The sequence below is a fragment of the Capra hircus genome, chromosome 3 (assembly GCF_001704415.2).
Source record: "Capra hircus breed San Clemente chromosome 3, ASM170441v1, whole genome shotgun sequence".
Lineage (NCBI taxonomy): Eukaryota > Metazoa > Chordata > Mammalia > Artiodactyla > Bovidae > Capra > Capra hircus.
In genome coordinates, this window is record NC_030810.1 from 1,125,220 (window position 1) to 1,142,953 (window position 17,734).

General features: G+C 57.4%; 2 protein-coding genes across 4 annotated transcripts in view; one reads left to right on the forward strand and one right to left on the reverse strand.

Moving 5' to 3' along the window:
• On the reverse strand, positions 1,965-5,917 carry DUSP28 (dual specificity phosphatase 28). 3 transcript variants are annotated; one of them, XR_001917214.1, is made up of 3 exons: positions 4,614-5,917; positions 3,019-4,463; positions 1,965-2,876 (listed from the first exon to the last, which is right to left on the reverse strand). XR_001917214.1 is itself a non-coding variant. In XM_018040075.1 (3 exons), exons 1-2 carry the CDS (start codon positions 5,004-5,006, stop codon positions 4,335-4,337), a joined length of 522 nt encoding a protein of 173 aa, XP_017895564.1. In that variant the 5' UTR covers positions 5,007-5,917; the 3' UTR covers positions 1,965-2,876; positions 4,332-4,334. The 3 variants fall into 3 exon arrangements, 2 of the variants coding, with proteins under 2 accessions (XP_017895564.1, XP_017895557.1); XM_018040075.1 differs by having other exon boundaries at positions 4,332-4,463; XM_018040068.1 differs by having other exon boundaries at positions 1,965-4,463.
• ANKMY1 (ankyrin repeat and MYND domain containing 1) overlaps positions 11,696-17,734 on the forward strand; it is a 53,574-nt gene continuing 47,535 nt past the window's right edge. Inside the window, exons 1-4 of the mRNA XM_018040054.1 lie at positions 11,696-11,769; positions 12,277-12,425; positions 13,623-13,809; positions 16,589-16,732. Coding sequence (XP_017895543.1) covers positions 12,292-12,425; positions 13,623-13,809; positions 16,589-16,732 — 465 coding nt within the window. The 5' untranslated portion in view covers positions 11,696-11,769; positions 12,277-12,291. The remainder of the gene's footprint in view (positions 11,770-12,276; positions 12,426-13,622; positions 13,810-16,588; positions 16,733-17,734) is intronic.

The window sequence follows — 17,734 nt, forward strand, 5'->3', positions numbered from 1 at the left end:
AGGGGAAGGCGCGGGGACCCGGGCGCGCTGGAGGTTCCTCGGTCACCCACTGCTGGGACACCTGTGTTAGGGAAATGTTACTCGTCCGTTCCAGAGCCTCAGGCCTGGAGAAAAATGCAGTGATTCCCATCACCCTGGCCCGCTCTCCTGTGAGACCAGTGGTCTGTGTTATGTGCCATGTGGGGCATGCTGGTGGCTCTGGAACCTTGAGACTGTACCCTTAGATGTGTGAGGCTTCTTAGATTGAAATTAAATAGAATTAGAAGTTCAGGTCCTCAGTTGCACTGGCCCTATTTCAGGGTCTCCATGTGTGTTTGGGGGGTCATGTCAGGAAGGTGGGGCTTCCTTGGTGGCTCAGTGGTAAAGAATCTGCCCCCCAATATAGGAGATGCAGGTTTGATCCCTGGGTTGGAAAGATCCCGGGAAGAATGAAATGACAACCTACTCCAGGGTTCTAGTCCTGGAGAATCCTATGGACAGAGGAGCCAGGTGGACTACAGTCTGTGGGGTTGCAGAGTCAGACATGACTGAACAAGCGTGCACGCATCAGGCCAGTAGCGCCATACTGGACAGAGCAGGTATTTCATCATCACAGAAAGTCCTGCTGAGCTCTGCTCCCTTCAGGGCTATCTGGGCCCTGGAGGATGACTGTTGAGGAGGTGAGAGCTGGGCAGTCACGAGACCTGGCCAGCCAGTCATTCCACTCTTGCCCAGGCCTGCCCATAGACTTGGGCCCGAGGTGTGTGGCTGGAGACCAGCGAGGATGCCCAGAGACCAGCATGGGTGGGTCTCAAAGCCACGAACGAGAGGGGCCGCCAAGGCGATCTGTCGTCATGGGAGAGTTCAGGTCCTCAGGGAGCCAGGCCATTTGGGCCTGGAGCCCCACCCACTTCGCTCCCTGCTCCGCGCCTGTGCGGCACAGCTGGGGCCTGCCTCGTGCTGCACTCGCCCTCGACGGCATCCCTGAGGGGTGTTTAATCCTTCTGGACTCAGTATCTCCACCTGTCACTCGTGTGATCCTGCCTGACCGCACCCCCCCCCCAGGGGGCTGGGGGGCAGGCAGGGTGTGACTGCTGAGCTGAGAACCCATGTTCATGGAGTCAGCACCCACACTGAGGCATCTCTTCAACTTGCCCCGTGTGTCATTTTAGCCTTGGGGACACAAACTCACCAGCCACTTAAAAGGAAGGGGTTCAGCCCTGCAGCCGAGACTCAAGATGGGGAAGAACTGGGTCTGATCAGTCCTCACTGCCTTCAGGGGCCCAGCGCCTGCCCGGAGGCCGAGGGCAGTTTCAGATGGCACTCCCAGCGTGACCAGCCTTTTGGAGCCATCCTTTCCCCTCTCTTGGCCAGTGGGGCTGGGGCTGGAAGACCATCAGGGACTGCGTGTGGGCACCCACACCGGCCTGCCCTAAGCACCTGCAGGCAGGTCTGCCAGCCCCCAGCACAGGCTAAGTTAACCTCAGGGGGCTTCTTACCCTCCTGGTGCCCTGGACTTCGGGAGCAGGGGTTAAGTCTCGTTCCTTCTCTCCTGGAGGGTCCTGGGCACCTCCCAGTGGCTTGGCCTGCACACAGGACGGGTGGGTAGGTGCAGGCGTGTAGGTCCGGAGGAGCTGTTAGCACTCCTCCCAGGGCCGTGCCTTCCACCCCACATTTTTACAAGGAACCAACACAAGTCTGTCTGAAGGAGCAAGCAGATGTGTCTTGCAGCACTAGAGGCAGTTCACCGATGGATCTGTGCACTGTGGAGGGCACAGCGGTCGTCTCCACTCTCCACCTCGTCCCTGTCCTGCGGAGGACGGTGCCTTCAGTGTCGGGGGTCAGGGGTGCTGCTTTGCTGACAGAGGTCCAGGGTGGCTGCAAAGTACGCTCCTCCCCCAGTCCACCTGGGGGAGAGGAGCTGGAAGTTGGGACTGCCAGAGGCTGGGGTTTCTCCCAAAGGAATTTTCATGCACCAGCTTTTTATTTTTTTAAATTATTTTATTTTTTGACTGGTGGGCCTTTGTTGCTGCAAACTCATGCTGGCGCGGGCTACTCTTCCTTGCGGTGTGCGGGCTGCTCCCTGCGGTGGCTTCTCTTGTGGAGAAGAGGCTGTAAAGCGCAGGCCTCCACAGTTCCCTGGCGCAGGGCTTTGTGGCCCCGTGGGATGTGGGATCTTCCTGGACCAGTGTCCCTTGCATTGCAAGGTGGAGTCTTAACCACTGGGCCATCAGGGAAGTCCCACACACCAGCCTTCGGATGGTCCAGCCCTGACTGGCTTGGTGGGCGGATGCGCCTGCACCCAGCCTTCTGGTGGGCACAGACTGGCTGCCCCTGTTCGAGTGTGCAGGCCCCGGGAGGGGAGCCGGCCCCTGGCCTCGTCTGCTAGCGGGCAGACCCGGCAGTGGGAGGACCTCCAGGAGGCCCGTGGGCTCAGGTGGGGGCTGTGCTGCCCCTGGGCCTCTGGCGGCAGGCAGACTTGGCCGGTTCTCCGAATGGAGCTAGGGGACCAAGGCCTGGCCCGGGCTCTGACATCCGTGCGCCTGTGTCACCCGGGCCACGCCAGCAGGTGAGGGGGCATGCCAGCAAGGGCACCACAAGCACACGGAAAAGATCTGGGCTCAGGTCCTGGCTCCTGACCTCCCTGCTGGGCAAACCACTCAGTATGCCTGAGGTCACAGATGCAGTCACTGCGGCCTCACCCGCAATGTGAAGGTAACGGCAGGAGCTGTTCACAGGTAGATGGAAAGCAACATGAGCTGTGAGGGGCCTGTCGGGAGTAGGCAGCAGCTGGCGAGCCCTCCATAAAGGTGGCAGAAGTCTGGTTATGACCAGGGCTGTGGCTCTTGGAGGTGGGCGCTGCTGATGCGTGGTGCTGCGCAGGGCTGGGTGCGGACCTGCAGGGGGTGGGGTGTGCTCTGAGCCAGGGGCCATCGTGCTGGCAAACCAGGAGCAGGAGCAGGAAGGCTGGGGAGGATGGGGCCCCCTTCACAACCACCCCAGGGCCTCGCTCATGGAGTGCAGGCTCCCCAGCTTTACCCTTTGGGCTCTGCTTGGTCAGAGGTCTTCATCTGCAGGTGGGATGCTTCCATCTGGGACACACCTGGGACAGGACGCTGAGACCCTACTTAGCCAGTTGAGAGTCCTCAAGGCACAAATCAGAGTTGCTCTGCTTGGTGACTGACACTTTTTGGGGGGGGGGCAGTGCTGTGCAGCTCGTAGGATCCTAGTTCCCCGACCAGGGACTGACCCCAGGCCTCAGCAGTGAAAACACCAAATCCTAACTACCAGACCTCACGGAAACTCCCTGACCCTGACTCTGAAGGGGCGGCAGGGCTTCGCTGTGCCGGGACTCGGGGTACTGTGCTCATGCCACTCAAGACCCCCGGCTTGTGCAGGAGATCACAGAGGGCTCAGCACAGTGTGGGCAGGACGCTCGGCCTTCAGGATGAAGGCTCCACATGCCCCACTAGGAGGACCAGGGCCTGAGGCACTGGCTGAGGGTCAAGGGAAATGACAAACACCAAATGCGGTGTTCTGTCCATTATTTTGTTACGTGTACACTTGTATGTGTTAACCAGGGACTACACTATCTGTAATTCATGTATTATCCATTTTTTTCTTTACTCTCTCCTCTTTATCTTATTTAAGGAGTGTTGAGGGTGATTAATTTTCTAGTATAGTCTTCAGGCTGTAGGATGCCCAGGTGAGGTGCCTCTGAATCAGAGTAATCAACGCGCTCAGACACATGGGTGGTTAGTGTGGTCTGGGCCTGACCTTGGCTGAAACTGGGAGGTCAGTAAGGTAGGAAGTGGGTGTGGGCACTGAGAGCCCCAGGGGAGCCCAAGCTGAGTGGTCTGCTACAGAGCCTCGAACCCGCACCCGTGTGTCACAGCAGCTACGAGTCTGTTTCGGAAAGCCACTGTGGCCTGAGCTGGTGGCAGTCCCGAATGTGGAAGGAAGCCAGGGTCAAGGTGGCAAGTCCTCGTGACTCCTGTGGTTTCCCCATCTCCTGACCTTGGCTCTCCACCCTCCACCTCTCTGTAGTAAATGTTTTTCTGGCTAAGTTTTCTCGAGTGGTTTTGATGTTCCTGATTAAGCCCTGTCTAGTAAACCTGAGAAGCAGGGGAGGAGCGGTTCCCCAGTTCTCTGCGGACACACCCCTACAATACCATCAAGCGGGGACAGAGGGCTTTGGGAAGCTGCAGAAAATGAAATCTCCGTGGGACGTGAGGCAGGAGCGGATGACCCAGCCTCCCGTCAGTGCATGAACTACGCCTTCCCACCCCCAGGATGCAGAAGACCCCCCAGCGTCCTGCTTTGGGGTTGGCTGGTCGTCCTCCAGGGCTGACCGCTTAGGGCTCACTCGGGCCCGAGGGCTCCTTGGGCAGGAGGGACCGCGACTGCAGGGCCTCCTCGTACTTCTGGAGCTGGGACCAGAAGCCCGGGTTGGGCTCGGCCACTGGGCGGGCGCTCTTCACTGTCTGCGAAGAAGAGGTTGCGGGTAGACCCCGGTGCAGCGGCTCGCGCCGAGGTCCACAGACGCCCCGCCCCGCCCGGAAGTCTCTCCCCAGGCGGCGGAGCCCGCCGCTCCCGGAAGGTCCCGCCCCTCCCCGCCGGAAGTCCCGTCCTACCCGGAAGGCCCGCTCCAGGCTGAGGCCGCGGTGACGCATCAGGTAGGCGGTGCAAACGGCGGCCGAGCGGCTGCGGCCGTTCTTGCAGTAGACGAGGCAGGCGCCGCCGGCGCGCACCGCGGCCTCCATGGCGGCGCAGGTGGGTTCCAGGTGCGCCAGCAGGTCCTCCGCCGAGTCGTCGAACACGGGCACGCGCAGCTCGGCAACGCCGGGCGCGCCCGGGCCGGGCTGCTGGCGCGAGACGTTGACGCACAGGGTGACGCCCGCGCGCGCCAGCGGCTCCGGCGCGGCCGCGGCGCGCGCGCTCCCGAGGAAGAGCGAGGGGGCGACGCGCACGAAAGGCGGCGGGGGCGCCGCGGCGTCCGCGCGCTGTCCGGCCTGTTGCGGGTCCATGGCCGGCTCCCGGGCGCCCGGCCCGGGTGTCTTTCTTTGGGCCGTCGGGTGCGGCCGACGCCCCCGGCTCCCTCAGGCCGCCCCTCCCCCTCCCGGGGTAGGCCCCCGGGGCGGGTGTGCGGGAACGGCCACGCCCACCAGGCCCTGGCCGCCGCCTCATTGGCCAGGTCTGAGCGGGCGAGGTCTCCTCTGATTGGCTGACGATGGGGGTGCGGCCGTTAGCGTGGTCATCGGGAGAGAGTGATTGGCCGCAGAAATGTGGGCGGGTTCAGGTTCCTGGGTTGAATGGGCCCTCACCTGTGCAGGAGGCCAAACCCGGTTAAGAGGCGCGAGGTCTGAGAGCCTCCCCCTAGCGGTCCTGGCGAACCCTGAGGGTTCCAGCTGGGCCGGGCAGGGGGCGGCCGGCTTCTCAGGCTGTGGCTGACGCGCTGAGCCAGGGGCCCTGTCGCAGAGTCTGATCTGGGCACTGACCAGTCATTACTTAAAAGCGCATTTGCCAGGTGAGATGCCCCTTCAGTTCAGTCGCTCAGTCTTTGCGACCCCATGGACTGCAGCACGCCAGGCCTTCCTGTCCATCACCAACCCCGGGAGCCTAATCAAACTCATGTCCATCGAGTCGGTGATACCATCCAACCACCTCATCCTCCTCTTCTCGTGCCTTCTCTCCATCCTCGTCCCCTTCTCCTGGCTTCGTCATCAGGGTCTTTTCGGACTAGTCAGTTCCTCGCATCAGGTGGCCAAAGTATTGGAGTCTGAGCTTCAGCATCAGTCCTTCCCCTTAGTACAGCTTTGTGTTTATTCCTTTGTGTTCTCTGCTTCCTAATAAATGGTCCTGTGCAATTTCTGCATTTAATTTTATTGTAAAACATGGTCATATAAAATAAAGCTACTTACCCTTAGCATTTCCATTTTTCATAGACCAGTGTTCCTGTGGTTTTTCTTATTTGGGGGGTTATTACTATAGCTTTAAAGAATTACACAGTTGCCACTTAAGACCTCTTCAACAGATTTTTCTGATGTCCATTGTCTTTCAGGTGCCGGTTTCACTGAAAATTAACTGTCTTGCAGTTGTGTATGCATCTAGTTATTGGTGTTTCGATTCTGTTCTAATAATACTGAAACATTTCTGATTTTCGATATGTTGGACCCGAAATTTTTCTCCAGTGTAGGGATCCCCAACCTCTGGTCCATGGGCCAGGACCTCCTGTCAGATCAGTGGCAGCATTAGGTTAGAAATAAAGCACACAAGAAATGTAATGTGCTTGAATCATCCCAAAACACCCCCGGACCCCAGCCCATGGAAAACTTGTCTTCCATGAAACTGGTCCCCGGTGCCGAAAAGGTGGGAGACCACTGCTCTGGTACATCCCTAGCCCCCGCACCCCCGCCACACACACACATGAACACACTACTCGTAAAATGAACCTCTGCAGTCTTTCTGGGTGACCTCCATTCTCTCCATTCCAGCCAAAGCTACCAAGCTTGGTGACTGTCAGATATTTTTTGCTGCCTGGGGCTCTCCCTTGAGCTGAAGATTGAAATGTTGGTCTGTAACCAGGTCTTCACTGGCTGTGGGTACAGACATCACCTACTCCCAGCATCCATGTCCTTTGCTGTGCCCTAAGGAGGGATTCTAACTTTTCCTGGATGGGATTCTCATTTCCCATTTCCCCAGAGTTCACAGGAGCCATCCAACTAGGTGGGAGTACCGATCCTCCAGCTCCAGAATCAGGCTTCTGATGACACTCTGGTCAGTGACGTCTGTCCCCATGATTGCTTTAGGACGGGGTTTGGGCTGTCATATGAATCAAAGAGGACCTCCCTGGTGGCTCAGATGGTAAAAGTGTCTGCCTACAACCGGGAGACCCAGGTTCGATCCCTGGGTTGGGAAGATCCCTTGGAGAAGGAAATGGCAACTTACTCTCACCTTGAAAATCCCATGGATGGAGGAGCCCATTAGGCTACCATCCATGGGGTCACAAAGAGTCGGACACGACTGAGCGACTTCACTTTCACTTTCTTTTATGAACCAAAGATGTGAGAGGGGCTTGGAAACCTGTCCTCTCCTTATTACCACAAAGGGAAGCCAGCCTTGGATGAAACCATGTGGGAGAAACCGTCCTCAATGACACTTGGGCACCGAAGCAAACCAAACCCGAAGAGCCTCCAGCTTCTGGTCTCTGGTTTCCTGAGCCAGCCAGCCATCCTTTATTGTTGGATGTCTGAGGTGAGTTTTCTGTTCCAAGGCCTTTTAACTAATAACCTCACACTCCTTTCACCACCTTGAGTTAGTTAGTGGGTAACAATTCATGCTGACTATCTCAAGTCCATTCTCTCCCTTGATTGCTATGTTTGTTTACAGGACACTCTCTTCTGGACTTGGAATCATCCTTCTGCAGGGAGCCTTCTATCCTTTCTCACTGTAGCCAGAATACACTTTTTAAAGCACTGAGTTTCTGAATGTTGGTCCTGACTCAGCAGGTCAGCAGGATCCATTAGTGGGTTGTAAAGGAGATCAGCCCTGAGTATTCACTGGAAAGACTGATGCTGAAGCTGAAGCTCCAGTAGTTTGGCCACCTGATGCAAAGAGCCAACTCATTGGAAAAGACCCTGATGCTGGGAAAGATTGAGGGCAGGAGGAAAAGGGGACGCTAGAGGATGAGATGGTTGGATGGCATCACCGACTCAATGGACATGAGTTTGAGTAAACTCCGGGAGTTGGTGATGGACAGGGAGGCCTGGCGTGCTGCGGTTCACGGGGTCGCAAAGAGTCGGACACGACTGAGCGACTGAACTGAACTGATACTAGTATTTTAGGTCATAGCCATATTTTATTTTTTAGTAAAATGGTTTAGACAGGAACAGACTACATGAAAATGTTGGGGTGCATGCGTACAGCACAGTGAGTTTTCCCTCACTCATGATTTTTTGAGTCATGCTATGGAATGGGGAGTTGCAGTGGGCCCCAGGCAAAAAGTCTGGAAACCTCTCATTTAGAGCATACATTTTGATTGCACTGCTCTCCTGTTTGAAATGTTCTGATGCTTCTGTCTTTAACCTGGCATTCAAGGCTGTTCCTGCTCTGTCCATCTATCTCCTTTCTCTCTGTTCCCCTTGTCACCTACAAATTGGCCCTTGCCATCCACCTCTACAAGGATTAAATAATGAGCCGCTGCAGCTGCTGACCTGCAACATCTCCTGAAAGGAGTTCAGGGTGGAGATCAGGAATGGAGGTGCTCTGTGCTCTGGGGAAAATTGGCAGAACAGTTCTTCAGACAGTTATGTTTTTTGGAGAAGAAATTTTATGAGCCCAATTCTTGTATCTTCTCATGTCTAAAAAGGCACTCAAATCCTTCATGGTGATGTCTGCTCCTTGTCACTAGCAGTAACCTGCAAAAAATTTGTGCTGGATTGGAGGTACTCCATCTTCACCAAAATCACCTCTGTACTGACGTTCCCCCCAGGCCTCTCCAGAGCAGTTTCTCAGAGCCGTCTGAGGTGCTGTCTCCCAGGGTATCATCCTTATTTTGCCCCCCAGTAAAACTTAACTGATGCTGAAGCTGAAACTCCAGTACTTTGACCACCTCATGCAAAAGACTGACTCATTGGAAAAGACCCTGATGCTGGGAAAGATTGAAGGCAGGAAGAGAAGGAGGCGACAGAGGATGAGATGGTTGGATGGCATCACCAACTCAATGGACATGAGTTTGAGCAAGCTCTGGGAATTGGTGATGGACAGGGAGGCCTGGCGTGCTGCAGTCCATGTGATCGCAAAGAGTCGGACATGACTGAGCGACTGAACTGAACTGAAAACTTAACAAGATTCTCAGGCTGGGCATTTTTTTCAGTCGAAACCAGCTGTGCACGAGGCCTTGGCCCAGTGGTTCTCAAAGTGTGGTCCACATTTCAGCAGCATCTAGGAACATGGTAGGAATGCACATTCTCAGGGTTTGTCTGGTCCGGACCTGCTGAAACGGAAGCTCCAGGAGTGAGGCTCAGGAAGCTACGGGTTGCCATGTGCTCCAGTGATTCTGATACAAGATAAAAATCTAACCATGATTTGGTCAATATAAAAGGTCGTTTAGAGCCTTCCCCTGGGGGTCAGCAGAGGCTTGCTCGTAGTGCACTCCGTCCCGGGCTGCGCCTTCCAGTTTCCCTTCCTTTCTTCCTGTGAGCTTAAAAGCACTTGAGAAACCATCTGCCGAAAGAATCCTTTTGGAATTTTTTAAAAGACTTTTCCCCATAAATCCTTTACAGTAGTCTCACATGCATCTAATTTGATAGCAGTTTCTTAAAGTGACTTTTGTTGACTTTTCAAAGCCTTCACCTGAATTTTAATAGAAATACCACTCTGCTTCCCCATCCACATGACATCAGTCATACTTCACTAAATTTCATAACTATGATAGGTTCAGCCAGCATTTTCAGGTTTGCAAACACTATGACTAGTAACATGAGCAACTAACATGCTGAAAACCAGTCGTCCTAAAGGTCAGTTTGCTGAATTTTTATCGAGTTTACCAATTCACCAAAAACTTTTAAAACAATTATTCTTGAATATTGTCAATGAATATTAACATATTGTTCCTATGAAAATTTTCTTTTTGGATAAACTCTTTAGCATCATTGTAGGATTTGTATCAATTTATGGAAATAAGGCTTTTTAATCTTTGTTTTTTAAAAATACCAGTATATATATTCTAATGAACAGAAGTAACATTTCAGCATTTTATAGTGTGTTTTTTCCAGTTTACAGAAGCTTCCAGAACACCTTTTCTTTTGTGGCCACACTTTAGGATTTAGGATTGCTTTGTCAGTCTTCTGAAATTGTAAGGTTTGCTAAAACACTGTCAGCTGCTTCTCATAGAGCCTTTCCTGTGAGTTGCCTAGGGCTTCCCCAGTGGCTTAGCGGTGAAGAATCTGCCTGCAATGCAGGAGGCGCAGGAGATGCTGGTTCCATCCCTGAGCAGGGAAGATCCCCTGGAGAAGGAAATAGCAACCCTCTCCAGTATTCTTGCCAGGGCAATCCCGTGGACAGGGAGCCTGGCAGACTACAGATTGTGGGGTTGCAAAGAGTCGGAACCAACAGAGTACAGCACAGTATGTGAGTTTCCTAGAGTCAGTGTAACAAAGAACTGATGCGTTTGAGCTGTGTTGTTGGAGAAGACTCTTGAGAGTCCCTTGGACTGCAAGAAGACCAAACAAGTCCATCCTAAAGGAAATCAGTCCTGAATATTCATTGGAAGGACTGATGCTGAAGCTGAAACTCAAATACTTTGGCCACCTGATGCGAAGAACTGACTCCTTGGAAAAGACCCTGATGCTGGGAAAGATTGAAGACGGGAGGAGAAGGGGACGACAGAAGATGAGATGGTTGCATGGCATCACCAACTTGATGGACATGAGTTTGAGCAAGCTCCAGGAGTTGGTGAAGGACAGGGAAGGCTGGCGTGCTGCAGACCCGGTGCTGCAGTCCATGGGGTCGCAAAGAGTGGGACAGGACTGAGCACCTGAACTGAACTGAGCTGAACGTAACAGAGTATCACAGTCAACCAGTAGGCTTCAAGCAACAGAAATGTATCTTTCTTTATTTTGTCTGCGAATCTGTCCTTGTAAGGACACCAGTTGTTTGGTCTTCACTCAGTTACATCTGTAAAGACCTTATTTCCAAATAAGGTTCATTCTCAGGGGTTAGGACTTCAGTTTATCATTTGGGGGGCGGGGTAGGGGGGCCATTGCTCAACCCACAACAGGTGGTATGCTTTAACAGGAAGTTTTAGGTGACTCTTTATCTTTTCAGAAACAAATTTTAAAGGTGGCTCCATTTGTCTTTGCTCAGCTTCACAAGCGACAGCTGGAGCAGGGCAAAGAGGGAACGTGAGGGAAAGGATTAAGGGGTAGAGAAGGGCTCTAGGAGCCGAGGTGGTGCTGAGGGGCCAAGGGTAGAAGAGATGAATTGGGAGACAGATTGCAGGGTTGGGGGAGCGCCCCCGGAACCCTAGGGTCCGGGTAAAGCCACCTTCCTGCCACTGCAGCTCGCGGGGGCGGAAGGGGCATCAGCTGTTGTCATCCGTTCCCGCTGTTCTAAGAAGGGGAGGTCTGCACCTCTAGAGACCCCTCTCTCCAAGAAGCCGCGGAAAGCCCTCGCGCTGTTCCCGGGTGCTGCTAGTCCAGTTCCCTGAAATGTGCTCGCTTCTGTTCTGAGAGCTCCTACTCATCCCCGGAAACCATACCTAGGCATCCTCTCCCCGTAAAGGCGCCCCCGTGACCCTGGCTGCCCCCGATCTTGTCCCCCAACCAGGCTGTGAGCTCGGCGCCTTCCATAAACACCAACAGAGCCTCTGGAGTCAGGGAGGCTTGACCCAGAGGCCGACCCACCGTGCTCCGCTTCACCTCGAGATGGGTGTCCCAGTGGAGACGGCCGGCCTGGGCTCAGCAAGCCGGGGGTGAGGGTCTCGGCGGGGAGCGGGAGCGGGCGGCCGGGGCGGGGGGTCTCTGTGAGGTCACAGAAGGGAGCCCTTCCCCGCCCGGACGCTAGGGGGTGTGGCCCTGGAGGGGCGGGGCGGGGCCGAGGGCCAAGGGGTGTGGCCCTGGAGGGGCGGGGCGTGTCCGGGCGCGGGGATTGGCGGAACCCGGGCACGTGGGCGGTGGCCCGATCTCCAGGGAAACCTGACTCTTCTGCACCCTGAGCCTTGCAGAGTGCAGGCTGGCCGGCGCGGCTGCGCTGCTTTGGCCACAGCCCTGCGCGGACCCTGTGCGGTCGGTGAGAGCTCTCTGAGCTTTGGTGCGGCCCTATTAGGGGGATAAGCGAGGGCATCCCCGAGCTCCGCGGAGGCTGCGGTGGGGAGTCAGCGCGTGGGCCCCACGCCCCCTGGGCCCGGCCCGCCGTTCTCCCTGAGAGCGGCGGGGAGGAGGTTTGGGGCCCGACGTGCGTGAAGGCTGTTTTTATGTGCAGGCTTACGTGGGGACCGCGTCCTCGCCGCCCCGTCTCCCGAGGCCCTCGGGGGGAGGAGGGGCCCGCTGTCTGCGGCCCCAAATGTGGCCCTAATTTAAGGTCGCGGGAGGGTGGCCCAGGCTGTCTTCCTTGGTTTCAGGGACACCCTCAGGCGTTGGAGGGGGTTACCCTGTGTGGGGGCGCGTTCCAACAGGATCCAGGCGTCCGCCGTTTTAGGAGGGGTCCCTGTTTCTCTGAGGCGCGAGGTGCTGTCGGCGGTCCGGGCGCCCTCCAGGAACTCCGAGGGAGAATGTGGCTCCCCGACCTTGCTTCCAGGTTCAGAGGAGAGACATGGAATATCGTTATCCCTTGGTCCCACATGACGAGGCCCCAAAGTTTGGGAATTCCGAAAACCAAGGGGAGGAGCGCGGCAGCGTGCCTGCGGCCGCCGGGACCCTGGAGAGCTCTGTGCTCGGCGCCAAAAGGTGTGGGAGCCCTCCCGAGAGGGTGTGAAATCGGGCTGGCCCCTCTCCTTGGCTTGTAGACGGCTGTCCTTTCTCTGAGTCTTCACTTCATCTTCTCTCCGTGCATTTCCCTGCGTCCAGACTTCCCCTTTTATTGATATAAGGACCTCAGTCACACTGGGCTAGAGCCCATTCTCATGACTTCTACCTAGATTATTTACATAAATATTTGGAAACAGCGTCTGTGAAGATTCTGACTCCAAACACAGTCACAGCCAGGCCCTGGGAGTTAGAACTCTGACATATGAATTTGGGGTGTGGGGTGCGTGGGAAGGAACACAATTCAACCCACAGCTACAGGTAAGAAAAAGGAAAACAAACCAGTTTTGAGCCCCCAGACTTTATCCTTGTTGCATGAAGGTCTCTCTCCTTCATGCTCACAGCAGCTGCAGCCCTTCACCGTCGGGCAGGTGCTTTGTTAAAGTGTCTGTGGCTCACGGCTGGCATCTGAGGGCCAGCTGGTGGAGGGGCTCAGAGCCTGAGGGCTCCCATGTGTGTGTACCCCACCCAGCCAGCCCTGAGACACCCTGCTGCAGCACCCCAGAGAGCCCTTTAGAGTTGGGAGACAGGTGGGGGTGTGTGTGATAGGCTAGGCACGGGCCGGCTTTAAGTCAGGACGTGCACTTGAGACAGTAAGAGCAACAAGCAAGCACCCTGCTCTGGCAGGCTCTGCCCCTTGCTGTGCGCCCACCCCTGCCAGCGTCCTCCTGTCTGTCTGTCCATCTTGCTGGTCGGCTTGCTGTTTCTCAAGCTACTCTTCGATCCTCCGGGCCTGAAGCTCGCTGTCCTCGTCCAGATGGAATATCAAGCCAAGTAGAGAGGCCCCCAGAGGAGCTCCCCCCGCCCCCGGGCACAGCTGGAGTGGGGCAGCCATCAGATTGCAGGCAGTTGGGCTGCCGGGGGCGGCAGAGGGCACAGCAGCCCGCAGCCTTGTCAGACAGCTGCACACTTACTGTCCTTCCTGCTTCCTGCGTGACCCTGAGCACGCTCCGTGCCCCCGGTGCCTCCGTTCCCCTCCCTGGAAAGCAGGGACAGCCGCCTGGCTGGCTTTGGGGGTTGTCGGTTGAAGCACGATGGTGTGCGGTTCTCGGGACTTGGTGGCCCTGAAGACCTTCGGTCGGCAACGGGCTCCCCTCCCCGCCCCCTTCCTTTCCCTAGGCTCCTCCCGGAGGCCCCAGAAGAGGAAGAGGAGGCCGAGGGCCCGCTCAGGGAGCAGGACCTGAAGGGGGCCTACATCCAGCTGGTCCGGGGCACGCAGGAGTGGCAGGACGGCTGCGTCTACCAAGGGGAGTTCGGGCTGGACATGAAGCTGGGATACGGAGAGTTCTCCTGGCCCACGGGCGAGGTAACGGCCAACCCCGGCCGGCCTCTCTCGAGAGGCGTGTGCTGTGAGCTTGTGGATCCAGAAGGAGGCTAGACAAACGTCCCTGTGTGAGCAGCACCCAGAGAGACTCCTGAGATCACGTCCGAGGTTCACCTGGTGTCCCCAGGCTGCAGCTCGGGAAACTGTGACTTAAGATAAATTCTTATTCTAGGCAAATTTTTTCTTTTTAATTGTCAACTGCTGCAGTGAGTTGTATATTTGCACTGGTGACACTGCCTTGTATTTAAGCTCGAGCAGAAGAAATGGATCTTAAAGACACGGTGATCGCGCGCTTCTGTGCGCCCGCGGTGGGCGGAGTCTGGGGCTGCGGGGACGCTGAGGGGCCCGTGGCAGGGGCTCTTGGCGCCACCTAGTGTCCCTGGGGGGAGAAGCGGCTGTGTGTGAGGCGAAGCTGGGGTGTGCGGGCCCTGCGGGCTTACTGCGCCTCCCCCAGAAGAGATGGATCTTCTTAAAGACGCAGTGAACGCGCGCTTCTGTGCGCCCGCGGTGGGCGGAGTTTGGGGCTGTGGGGACGTTGAGGGCCCGTGGCAGGGGCTGTTGGCGCCACCTGGTGTCCCTAGGGGGAGAAGCAGCCGTGTGTGAGGCGAAGCTGGGGGTGTGCTTGCCTTGCGGGCTCACTGCGCCTCCCCCGGCGGGCAGCTGGGTTCTCAAGGCTTCCCACGGCTTGCGGGCCCCTCCCCACCCTCCGCATCTGCACTGCCGGCGGGGTCCGCGCTGCTTGCCCTAGTGTTTGCTCGCAAGTCATAAAAAGGCAATACAGGGCTGCATTTGGGGGGTTATAAAAGCATGTGGGGGAGCCCTGGGGACCCAGAGGGCAGGACCCCTGTCACCGAAGCCCTGCTGGGAGACGGGCACTGGGCGGCGCAACCTCCCAGGGGCTGCGAGGGGCCCCGTTTGCTTGGTTTTGGTGCCCCAGGCTGGGTGCCTCTCCCCGTCCCTGACCTTCTGCACTTGGTTTTCCCGGTTCAGGGAGGAGAGGGGAGGAGACGCTCAGGGGTCTTGGGCTGGAGCCTGGGTAGTGGTGGGGGCAGAGCGAGGCGGCAGGAGCAGCTGCAGGCGCAGGCGGAGCTTCGGGGCTCCCAGCCCAGTCCCACCTGGACTGCACCCCCAGAGCAGGGGCAGAGGCCGGGAGGGACCTGAGCTTCTGCCAAGCACGCGAGGCTCCTTGCCGTCGATGACGCAGCACTGATTTTGTTCAGCATCTGCTTCTTTAGTCCTCCGTCGGCTTCTCTTTGCCCCAACACGGGTCCAGCGGTCAGACACCCTGAGCTCCTAGTTGTGGGGGGTGGGGGCCCGCTGACGGGTCCTGCAGCCCCAGTCGTCCCCGCGCAGGGCGACGGTGGTGGGCGGAGCATCGCTTCAGTACTGCCTGGGGGACCTCTGGGTCCTCCGAGCAGACCAGACGCTCCTGCCGCCATAGCGGCTCAGGAACCAGAGGGAGTCGGAAGGCGAGAGGGCGCTGGGGTGGAGGGCAGCGTCTTTGAAGAGCGGGCCCCAGCGCATCCATCGGGCTGGTCAGATGAGGCTCCCGGTCTGTGTGGAGCACGGATCGGGAGGATCCTCCTGGGTGGACAAAAACCCCGTCTTCTATGGGCGAACCGAAGAGCAGGGGTTAGATTCTCCCTAGAGTTCTACGCAGATGCTCTGCAACTCAGGACTTCTTTCAGCTGGGTAAACTGTACGCCACCCAGCTGATCCCAATGAAATGAATGTGGGCAGATGATGGGCCATCTCCTGCCTGGCGTCTCTCTGCTCTCCATGTCCCTGCCCCAGCCATTCTCTAGGAGTGAAATGACTGGAAAGCCCGTCACCGGCTCCCAGCGCCCCAGGCTTGGCTGGATCCAGGGGTTCCCATGACTCCATCAGGTCACTGGGGGTGACCAAGGTTGACCTTCTGCCATCTGGCAGAGGGGGATGGTGTTGGGGTCCTAGCCTCCTGCAAGAGAGAAGAGGCCCCGTGGACACTGGTGTGACTCAGGGATGGGTCCTGTGTCCAAATGCAAGTCAGGGCTGGGCTGGAGGTGGGAGCCCTCTGCTTGGCCAATCGTGCCGAGGAGGCTGGGGCCAGGGTACCACCTGCCCGTTGCCAGAGGACAATGGGGCACTGGGCAGGCAGCTGTTGCCGGCCTGCTGGTGGGGGGTGGTGGGCAGGGCTCTGTGAGCACGGCCGCCGGCCACATGAGGGCCCGGCCCGCCTGCTTCTGGCTGGAAGGCGGCCGTCTGACGCATGAGAGTCAGGCCTGGAGACTGAGAAGGGCTTGGGATGAACATTGTGTCCTTTCTCCCTCCTGGGGCACCTCCATCAGACTCCCCTGGGGCTCGGGACCAGAGCACAGAGCAGCCCATGGGCGTGGCCTCAGAAGCCAGGGGTCTTAAGCCAGGGCCAGGGCGGGGATCCTCGGGCTGGTGGCCCCCACTCCCTGGGCCAGCCGGGGGGCTGCAGGCAGAGCCGGGGCCAGGGCTTACGCGTGGAGACAGGCCATGCCCCAGCCCAGGCAGTGCAGACACCTGCAGCCTCCCCACCTGAGCCAAGACGGGGGTGGCATGGCCATCAGGGGGCCAGTGTGCCTGGCGCCTGCTCTGTGTGAGGTGGGTGACCGCCCCTCGTGAGCCCAGGGCAGCGCCATAGTCCCACTCCAAGTGGCCCAGGCCCAGAGGCTCAGCTGGGAGGGTTTTCTGGAAGGTTCTGGGGTGGTAAGGGGCGGCTCCTCAGACCGGTCACCCTACTCTCTGTTCACAGTCTTACCACGGGCAGTTCTACCGGGACCACCGGCACGGCCTGGGCACCTACATGTGGCCGGACGGCTCCAGCTTCACGGGCATGTTTTACCTCAGCGCCCGGGAGGGCTACGGCACCATGTACCTGAAGGAGAGGCTCTTCCAGGTGAGGGGACGGCCTGGGCGTCCAGGCTGCCGGCCAGCGCTGCAGGCGCTCCTGGGTCCTGGGTGTGCCTGACGAGAAGTGGCTTTCTTGGTCTAAGCGATTGTGATAGTGCCAGTCACAAGGCGCCTGAAAAGAAGATGAACGCACAGTGAGGACATGAGAGCTGGTCACTGTCCTGTTCCCCGGCCGGGCCCGGGGTCGCCAGCAGGCTGCTGTGTGTCCTGTAGATGAGGCAGTAAGTTCAGTGAAAACATTCACCTTTCTACATGCAGACTGGCTCCTTGCATACATGCTGTTCTGGAAGTTCCCTTTTTCTGGGAGAACATTCCTGGCTTTCCAAATACAGATTCTTCCCCCACCCCCGCTTTACTCATTACAGTAACACTTGCCCCCTTTAGCAAGTGGTGCTGAAAGTTTGGGGGCTTCCCTTATAGCCCAGTTGGTAAAGAATCCGCCTGCAATTCAGGAGACCCTGGTTTGATCTCTGGGTCAGGAAGATCCGCTGGAGAAGGGATAGGCTACCCACTCCAGTATTCTCGGGCTTCCCTGGTGGCTCAGCTGGTAAAGAATCCACCTGCAATGTGGCAGACCTGGGTTCGATCCCTGGGTTGGGGAGATCCCCTGGAGAAGGGGAAGACTGCCCATTCCAGTGTTCTGGCTGGAGAATTCCACGGACTGTATAGTCCCTGGGGTTGCAAAGAGTCGGACACGACTGAGTGGCTTTCACTTCTGAAGGTTTTGACAAGCACGGTGCTGTGTGACGACGATCGCGGTCAAGGGTCACAATCGTCCCGTCAGCCCCAGAACGTGCACACGGTCCCTCTGGAGCAGGTCTCCTCCTGCCCCAGCGCCCGGCTGTTCCGCTTTTGCCTATAATTTTGCCATGTCATGAGATCATCGTCTGCGTTTTCTTCTGTTTATGGCTTTGCCTGTTATGTGCCCGTCTGTGTTTGCATTAATGTTGGTGTGTCCCGGGAAGTAAGGCCCCCTCCTCGGCCACGC

What these genes read in the sequence shown, in the direction of transcription:
- DUSP28 (XM_018040075.1), bottom strand. Translation starts at nt 5,006, where the DNA reads ATGGACCCGCAACAGGCCGGACAGCGCGCGGACGCCGCGGCGCCCCCG. An exon ending in GCCTGGAGCGGGCCTTCCGG is followed by an intron (nt 4,464 to 4,613) that starts GTAGGACGGGAC and finishes TCTTCTTCGCAG; the next exon opens with ACAGTGAAGAGCGCCCGCCC.